This window comes from Verticillium alfalfae, genomic scaffold (assembly GCF_000150825.1).
Source record: "Verticillium alfalfae VaMs.102 supercont1.6 genomic scaffold, whole genome shotgun sequence".
Classification (NCBI taxonomy): domain Eukaryota; kingdom Fungi; phylum Ascomycota; class Sordariomycetes; order Glomerellales; family Plectosphaerellaceae; genus Verticillium; species Verticillium alfalfae.
In genome coordinates this window covers 1,252,648-1,261,694 of record NW_003315033.1, presented here as the reverse complement: position 1 = coordinate 1,261,694, position 9,047 = coordinate 1,252,648, and the positions used below count along the sequence as shown (strand labels likewise).

The 9,047-nt window shown below is 57.5% G+C and overlaps 4 protein-coding genes across 4 annotated transcripts; 1 reads left to right on the top strand and 3 right to left on the bottom strand.

The window, feature by feature from the left end:
- Window positions 1-520: 520 nt before the first annotated feature.
- Window positions 521-1,838, bottom strand: VDBG_05481 (alkaline proteinase; the record flags this gene model as incomplete). The annotated part of the gene is made up of 5 exons (XM_003004322.1): window positions 521-681; window positions 745-834; window positions 887-989; window positions 1,049-1,234; window positions 1,296-1,838. 5 exons carry the CDS (start codon window positions 1,836-1,838, stop codon window positions 521-523), a joined length of 1,083 nt encoding a protein of 360 aa, XP_003004368.1.
- A 1,769-nt stretch (window positions 1,839-3,607) lies between these two features.
- VDBG_05480 (predicted protein) lies at window positions 3,608-4,555 on the top strand (the record flags this gene model as incomplete). The annotated part of the gene is made up of 1 exon (XM_003004321.1): window positions 3,608-4,555. The coding sequence occupies one exon, from the start codon at window positions 3,608-3,610 to the stop codon at window positions 4,553-4,555; it is 948 nt and encodes a 315-aa protein (XP_003004367.1).
- Window positions 4,556-4,702: 147 nt separating this feature from the next.
- VDBG_05479 (conserved hypothetical protein) lies at window positions 4,703-5,491 on the bottom strand (the record flags this gene model as incomplete). The annotated part of the gene is made up of 2 exons (XM_003004320.1): window positions 4,703-4,882; window positions 4,940-5,491. The coding sequence occupies 2 exons, from the start codon at window positions 5,489-5,491 to the stop codon at window positions 4,703-4,705; spliced, it is 732 nt and encodes a 243-aa protein (XP_003004366.1).
- A 617-nt stretch (window positions 5,492-6,108) lies between these two features.
- Window positions 6,109-7,463, bottom strand: VDBG_05478 (polysaccharide synthase; the record flags this gene model as incomplete). Its single annotated transcript, XM_003004319.1, has 3 exons — window positions 6,109-6,301; window positions 6,366-7,352; window positions 7,411-7,463. 3 exons carry the CDS (start codon window positions 7,461-7,463, stop codon window positions 6,109-6,111), a joined length of 1,233 nt encoding a protein of 410 aa, XP_003004365.1.
- Between the last annotated feature and the right edge of the window lie 1,584 nt (window positions 7,464-9,047).

Here is a 9,047-nt window from a genome sequence, read left to right as displayed (position 1 = left end):
CGACTCCGAGAGCTACTCGTGGTCCAAGTCGCACTCTATTGTCTGGATCAGCCGAGAAGACAAAGGTCATGCGAAAAGCCCGTCGTCAGCATCGAGGCCGTCGAAGTCGCTCCGCGTCCTCGCTCCACCACAGCATCCAGGTGAACGCGAGCGACAAGAGCGATCTCGACCTGCAAGACATCGTCAAGAGGTTGCGCAAGGCTGCCGGTGCGGATTACACCGGAGGCCGGGGTTGATACCAAAGGAGAGAACAGACTAGAGGGAGCGTTGGCATCTTCAGGCACATCTTTGGGCGTGAGGAAGGGCGCATCACATGCTGGAGAAGAACGAAGACACAAGACTTCAGGAAAGCGTTGCGATTTCGGGGCGAGAGCGAGAGCGACTATAGATCTGCACACTGCGTCACGATCAAAAAAATCAACCAAGCCAGAGCACCTTGCCGCGGCATTCCAAAACCCCCCTTCCCTTCGCTGGTCGTTTATGCCCTGATACCACAGTTTGACCGGCACGTCGTCGATGGTTAATTGTCTGACACTACGAGCAGCGCGTCAATGGTCCGGTCTTTGAGCCCTGTCAGTTTGTTCTTGTCCGCCCAGCCCAGCAGCTGGGGCATCACAAGCAGGGGTTCCACTCTCTTCTGGCTCAAGAGGTAACAGACGGCGCCAGCAACGTGAGGCGACGCTGGAGAAAGGTTAGAGGTTTCTTGATCAAAATCGCCAAGGCCTTCTTGGTAAGGAGACGTACCCATCGATGTCCCGTTGAGAGATTCTACGGCATCATCGCCAGTGTTCCACGAAGACTTGATATCCACGCCAGGCGCGAAGATGTCGACAACTGGTCCCTGTCAGCACCTTTTCTCATGATCACGATATGCCAAACTACGCACTCTTGCCCCAGCTCGTGAAACTCGCCCCAGCATCCTCGACGTCGGACGCTCCAACGGTAATGGCCAGGGGCTCCCGAGCTGGTGACCCGCGATCAGAAGGTCGCTGTTCGGAACATGTCAGCGTCCAGACGCACTACGCTCATCACTGTGGGTTCGACTCACGCCGTCGTTGCCAGCGGCGACAACAACCACGATGCCAGCCCTGACAGTCGAAGCCACGGCCGCATCAAGCGCCGCCGAGGCGCCGCCGCCAAGGCTCATGTTGACGACCGAAGGCTTGCCGTGCGACTTGACCTGGTCCACGACCCACTCGAGCGCCCGGATAATGTCGGCATTCGTCGCGCCGGGCTGCGGGTCGTCGTTGAAGACCTTGACGCCCACGAGCTCGGCCTTCTTCGCCACGCCGTACGTCTTGCCGCCGATGGTGCCGGCGACGTGGTGCCGTGCCCGTCGCGTCCTCGTCGCTCGCCGGCCGCCCCTGCGAGAACGTCGGGCCCTTGGACGCCCGCCCCTCGAACTCGTCGTGCGTGTCGCGTATGCCCGTGTCGAGGATGTACGCCACGGTGCCGGCGCCGGCGTTGGCGTCGTACTTGTACTCCCACGGTCCCGCGGGCGACACGCGGCCCCGCTGCGAGATGCGCGCCAGGCCCCAGGGCGCGTTGGACTGCACGGCCGTCGCGCCGGCGGCGGCGCAGTGGCGGTATACCTGCAGCGGCTCGACGGCCTGGACCTCGGGTAGGGCCTCGACCTCGGCGCGCGTGGCGTCGTCGAACTTTGCGCTGTAGCCGCGCAGCTCGGGCAGGGCAAAGTGGCACTGCACATCGCAGTTGAAGTGCGTGTCCGGGTCGGCAGTGCGAGTGCTCAGGAGGGAGGTGTGCTCAGAGTCGATGGACTCGTTGGCATAGGGCTTGAGGGTGACGAGCCACTCGCCTGGGATGGTCTCTCCTGACATGGTGATATCGGAGGGTGGTGGTCTTGCGTAGTGGTGTATGGATGTAAGCGCGGTTAGCTGCTTCTATGCTCAAGTTGGATCTGATGCTTCACCAGCTTCTCAACAGGCCTTCCTCAACAGCCCATGGGACTGGTCTTTATACCCATCGTCGATCCTGTTGCTTTGCTTTTTCTTCACGTCATATGCCACCGCCCAGGCAACAGTCACTGCTGCCACAAGCCCTCAGACGCCACAGGCATGCAACGGCGCTCTCTTCAGCAGGTTGCATTCAGACATGCTCTGAGGCCTTCATTCAGCCAGCCATGGGCCTCGCTGCACCCGTCCACAGCCAGACGCCAAAGTCACATCGTGGGATGCTGAGCAAGCAGCTGAGCAGCCTCGACGAGCGTGCTCACGGCCAGACGCGGGGTAGGTGTGTTCCATGGGCGACGGGCGCGTACCACAGCCTCTCTGGTCGGCTCAGGTTCCTTGCCATTACTTCTACAGTACAGCCCACACTCCCGCCGAAGCTGTGATGAGACTAGTATGCACGGTTTGAGGACGTCCAATCGAAGCTCCCTCCACCTCCGCGGCTGAGATGCACAGTCGGCAGATGAAATGGTGAGCCGAAGAAGTACGTTTGCAGGCCATACCTGGGACTGGCTTCTCGTTTGTGTTCGGATCTAGGCTTGGGGGAGGGGGGCGGGGTCCAGCTCTGGGAGGAGGAGGGCTGCATATGACATGTTGTGCCGAATAGAGTTTAGGGAGGCGTTGGGCTGCGTGGGCGGAAGCTCTTGATTGGCATGGCTGTGCAATGAAGCTGTGAAACGGGAGGGCTGAGCTTCGGTGGGCGAGTAGCGTCAACTGAGTTTTGACGACCTGCCATACAATGCATGTGATGGCGAGAGAGGCTTGATGAATCGAGTCAGACGCTTCGCCGTCGATCATGTTGCACCTGGCATGATGCTGTCCTTTTGGTGCCGAGATGTTCGTCAATACTCGCCGTGATGGGCATGGTCAAAGAAGGTGTGTCGTACAAGACAAGTGGACTCTCTTCGGCTGTGTCTGCGAATGCGTCAAGTGGCAAGGCCTGGGCAGGTCGGATGGCGCATGGAGACCCAGTCGACTCAGAGTTCAGTTTCAGCTTCGGTGCTCTCACGTCACGCGGATCGTCCCGAGCAATAATGGGATGACGGAAAAGCAAGAGGAGGGATGCCGCTTGGAGCGTTGACGAGAGGAATGGATGGACACGAGAGGAGACTGTCCTTATAAGCGGTATAGACACCAAAAGGGCATAGGGTGCATATGCCGTAAACCGAGCTACCCCGCCACCCCGCCGTCAACTGTCCTAGATCATCGTCATCACTTGGCTTCACCTCAGGAATCTGAAGATGATCATCTAATTCGATCGGCGGACAGTATCTACACGTCTCATACCTATCTGAGAGCTTATCCTCCGATTTAGCCTCATCGAAGGCAGCGGCTGGCACTGTCCGACCCTCAAGCCCGGATCGTTGACTCGCATCTTCGGCCCGAGCCTCTACTTTCGATCCAGATGCACGGCACGACCTGTTTCGTTACTTAGCACAGGCACATGCCAAGCTACAGAACAGACAGTGTACAAATCTCTTGCCATGCTTTCAAAGCAGGCGGTTTCCATGCTAATTGAGTGATCTCTGTGCAACCAACTTGACCGTCCCATTGGCGATGATCCCGCCAAAAGCACCTGATGAACGAACAAGCAACGAAAAGGCCCACCAGTAACTCTCAAATCATCGTATATCCTTACCATGGACACGTCAGAGGCTTCTGAAGCCCTACCCACCTATGCCGACCATCGCACCACCGAGCTCGTGCCCGCCATCACTGGTCCGACACCGCCTGACCTCTTCCGGAGCAGGTCTCGCGTCGACTCGCTCCTCTCTGCGGTGTCCGACGCCGAAACTGAGTCGCTGTGCAAGGAGACGCCCGCTGGCTTGACTCTGCCGCCTTCCTACCGTCGCTGCGACCCTGAAGCCCGCATCTACGCCTTTCAACCCCCTTTCGTCTCCTCCAAACACTGCCTCGGCCACGAACCCGCAGCCCCTCGTTTCCAGCTGAGCCAGGTCATCTCCAGCCTAGGCAAACCATTCAAGCTCAGCCTGCGCCGCCTCACTCCCTCCGAGAGCCGCCGTATCTCGATCGGCGGGCCTTCAAGTCCACCTCGCCCTTCTGTACCTGCGTGGACGTCTCCAGCTGCATCCTCATCTTGCCTCCGCCGCGTCGTCTCGGCCGCAGCCTCAGCCCCAGACTATGACCACGATCTCACGCTCTACGAGGCGACCAACGTCAACGCCCTGCACCGCTTTACCCCTGTGCGGCACAACCCCGAGATCAGAGGCTGCAAAGCCGGCACGCTGCCGGGCCACATTGAGCTGGCGGACGTGGCGCGCTCCGGCACGTGTCGATTTTGGCATGTCACACCGCAGTCACAGGCGGCGCTCGACGCTGCGAGAGCGAAGATGACGAGATGGGGATACAAGCCCGATGAGGAGTGGCGCCGTCGAGTTCTCTTCATCGTGGAAAAGAAAGGGGCTGACCTGGTGTGGCGAGACGGAGACACGGGAAGAAAGCTGGCTTCGGAGCTCGAGGGGCAGCTGGAGGTAGAGTCCGGCTTGGAGCTGTCGCTGGTCGAAGCACTGGTCGCGTGTGCTGCGTGCCGGGGATGGATATTAGGCTGGTGGGATTGGGATCGATGACTTGTGCCCTGGTCCTGTCCACACTGTATTGTTGTAATATACTGACACACCATCTGTACACTGCCTGTACATAGCACATCTTTGGAAGTAAGGACATAAGAAATTGGATATCAAGAGAACTATGCTACACACTAACAGCACGCGCATTCAGTGGTTTGGTCCGGGTCCCAGCGACTTATCCATCGTTCCCTTGTGCTCGAAGTCTTTGCGCGCAAACTCGCGCTCGCCGCCGGCCGCAACGGCAGCATCCTTGCGTTGGCCCTCCTTGTCGCCAAGCAGTCCATCGACACCAGCATTAAAATGGCCGCGGACCGATTCGCCCATGCCCTGCCGATTGCTGTCAGTGGCTTTCTATATACTGTTCAATGCTGGGGATATACTGACGTGACCTTGGGCAATCACACCCTTGACGCTCTCCTTGAGACCCCCCTGCTTGTGGCCGTCGTCCACCGTGGCGTGCGTGCCGGCAGTGGTTCCCGCAGTGGTGCCAGCGGCAGCGCTCGTCGGGCCATGGCTGATGCGGCCGGTCCATGCGTCGTAGTGGTCCCCCCCCGACACACTCTGTGTGTTCGGGCCCCTGATTCCCGTCGCAGGAATAGATGTGTCGGCTGTCGCGCGACCGTCGCGGTCAGAATCGATGCGCGGATCCGCGACGTTGCCAGCCCTCGTGGCATGGGGTCCATGAGTGCCAGTGGGATCATCGTAGCCCGTCACGCCACGGTTGCCAACGGGCTGGTTCTCATATCGCGAATTCTGGTTCTCGTAGCCGGTCGCGGGCACGGAAGAGTTGGTGGCGGCGCGACCGTCGCGGTCCGAGTCGACGCGGGGATCGATGGCGTTGCCGATGCGGGAGTGGTGAGGTCCGTGGGTGCCGGCGGGGTCGTTGTAGCCGGTGGCGCCGGGGACGGGAGCGGACGTGTTGTTGAAGTTTGACATATTGAACTTGGACGAGTATCTTGCAGGAATGAAAGGATGATTTGGTGATGAAAGAATACGCTTTGCAAAGGGTGAGACCAGATCATCAAATACCCCAGCAAGCCCAGATAGAATCTCGGAGTCGAGGTCCCTGGGGTCGAGCTATGACGGTGCCATGCCGTAGTGCCTGACGGCTGAGGTCATATCTCCATATTATAACCTCACGTTCTTCGGAAATCCTGGACGTGGGATTCATCTCTAGCCAGTTGATTCGAGAGACCCAAGAGGTCAGCAGTGGCTCGCTGCTGTTGTCTGTGGATCTTTGCTCCGAGGCCGCGTAAGAAACACGGCCGGGACATGCTGGGCCGTGACGTCACATCATGGACCTTGCGCGGCAGCCTTGTCGCCCATGGGACCTAGATATCCATGTACAATCACTGCAAATCATTGTCAACAAGTGCTTCATCGACGCGGAGATTTTCTTCCATGGCAGTTATCAATGTCTGCTGTCGAAAGCGCTTTTCCTCGTCGCGCCTGCTCTGAACTGAATCGTCTTCCATGAATGCTTCTGCGTTTTGATCTTCCTCTAGGCGCCACTTTGAGGCTCATGATCGTGACCTATGGGGTCCGTGCTACCTTCAAGCACTATCCTCCCTTGTCATCCAAGTATCATTGCTGATGGTGAGCCATGCATAAAGCTCAACCAACAGGCTACCCACGGTGTCCATGAGGAACAAAGCCCAGACATGGCGCTTCATCCAGGGATATTTCACAGCAAAGCCACGGTACGGCTGGTAATAGAGGAACGCATACCATGCCGTGATGACAAGCCTGCCATTGTTAGCCTCGGCGCTCCTCGAAGTTCACCTCGCTCGATGTGTTTGGGTCCACTTACCAGAGATGAGGGTGCGTCTTGCAAGCTTGAAGCCACACTCCGAAATGCACCAGAGTAATCAAAGGGCGAAACACCCGCTCCAGCATCTTCCTAGCCTTGTAGGGAGTCTTGCAGCGCATCTCCGAAAAGCCAGGGGCCCAAAGGAGAGCCGACGAGAAGAACATGTGCGAGTTGCGCAGCCAGCGAGCCCGCTGACGCATGACGGTCCGGTCAATCAGCGGGATCGTGTGCACCTCAGCGCCATCAGCGACTTGGTACGCCATCTTCCAGCCCTGCGCAACCACCCAGCGTGTGATGAAGGCGTCGTTGCCCGTGCGGATGGGAACGCCGCGCCACGTCTCGTTGATGAAGCCGCGAAGGAAGGCGGGATCGCGAAGGATATCGCCGCGGATAGCCTGAGCGCGGCCGACGAGCACCCAGGTATCCTCGTCGGCGCCGAACCGGGCGGCGGACGTGTTGTGGAAGGTGTCGAGGCCAAAGACAGAGATGGCCTCCCAAGGCGTCGAGATGGCGGCATTGCGACGTTCGAGCGGAATGTCAGCAAGCTGTTTGCCTCCCACGGCGCCGATGCGGGGATTTTCGAGAGGAGCAAGAAGCCAAGGTACAACTTCTGAGCTGGTGCAGAATGTATCGTCGTCGGCCAGGAGGATGATTTTACCAGTGGTCATCTTGATGCCATGAATTTGCTGCTCTCGTTGGTTCGCGTGATTGATGGCCAGGATCTGAATGATGGCCTGTCCGTGCTCGAGATCAGATACGAGCTCCTTGACAGCCTCCAAGTCACGCGTGATGGTGACGATGATGATCTCTTTGGGCTTGTTCTCGAGCCAGAGACGCAGTGCACGGGTGAAAGAATCGTCCGGCTGGATGGTTGCGATCACAATGCTCACGTCCGAAGGGACAAAGGTGGGGTTCTCGGCAAGCTCAAAAGGCTGGCAGCGCCAGGCATAAGCTGTGGCAAGGTTGCGCTCAAGCATGTCCCAGAGGCTGGGTTGTCAGCATACTTGGAAATGTGAAAATCACGAATGCTGGCAGGTCAGCTTACCAAAAGGCCACGAGGGCATTGCCCGAGATATCCAGGCCAGTGATGGAAGCCATGTTGGGTGTGTCTTGGCTCTGCGAGTTGATAATATTGTGAGTTGGTCAGTTTTCCAAGTTCACTAAAGAACCAGGTTTGGGGGTTTGATTTATAGAGTATAAGACTGGACTGGAGGGCAGTGGATGCAAGAGGAAGCACGCATTCACTGACGGTACACTAGAAGTGAATGTGATCCTTCTCCTCGTGGAGCGCTCCAAAGTGATTCACTGTTCACAATGGTTCAGGAAGGAACAGAGTTACAAGTCCATATACGCAACATACTCAATATCATTCAAAGAGCAATACGTTTTGCCCTACGATGAAATAAAGGTCAGCATGGAGCCTCCTGTTTCATTGATTCGGAAAGCCATCGATTCCATTTCCTAGCATTGGCATGAACATCCACGCTATGCTACCCCCGCAATTGACTCTGAGAGCGTGAGAAATCATTTTGAATTGGGTCTGAAAGGAAGACAGTGGCATGAAAGCATCTGCGTGGACGGTTCTCCCGAGGAAATGATTCCTTCCAGAAGCCAAACCGGACTTGATGAGACAGTCTCTGTAAAGCCATACATCGCCAGGGATACCTGCCCGGGCACCAATTTGCGCATATAGTACTAATAAATGTGGCAGAATTGCCTTATACCCTGATGCAAACTCAGACAACTCCCCCTTGGCCCTCAAAATATCCAACGCAGCTGTTTCGTACCTTATGCGACACCCTCTCGTTAAACCTAGGATTGGCCAAAGGCATGGTCAAGATGCGTGTCGGCACCTCGAAAGCTTCGGGTATCTCCAGACAAATAATACACCCAAGATATTTTGACCAGTAAGATTATGTAGAATGTCCATCATTCGAGTGCCTGTGTCCCTTCCATCGTCACATTGAGGCTTTCTTCCGAATCGCTGTTTCAGCGCACCGTAGCCTGTGCTTCCCGCCGATCAGCGCAAATGTCCCGCCTGAGCCACAGCTGTGCCTCTCGGCGGCGCAGTTGGCTCACGTCGACCTCAGACACGACCAACCCCCCTCCCCTCCCCTGGCCGCCCTCGCCCTCGTCCTTCCATCAGGCACCAGCATTTGTCCTCTTCATAAATCCTTCCATCTTCATCTCTCACACCATCTCCCCGCCATTGAACTGTGCATCTTTGAGCTTCATCATCAATTGACAAACTGTTTACTTGCATCTCCCATACGTCGAGTCCGTTCTCCGTGGCCCGTCATGGATCCAATTGCCAACAGTCCTCTGAACGGATCCTTCAATGGACCGCTGCCAGCCAACATTGTCCAGCTGCGCAAGCACTTTTGAGCGTCTTCATGCCACAGGCGGCGATGCTGCCGTTCGACCGACTCTCTGCGGCGCTCTGAAGCACGCCAGCCCGTCCCAGGCGAGCAAGTCGCGCTCTCCAGTCCCGCCGCCGGCGCCCGACGCCAGCTCCACGATCTGAGAAGCACAGTGATCCCCGCCACCAGGCAGTACTTTGACCATTCGATGGGCACACGTATCACACGGATGCCCTCATCACCCGCTCGCTGTCTGATGAGTATCCCAACCTGTCGCTCACGGTCGTGCCCGGTGCCCATGCTCACAGGCGATGCCTTTGAC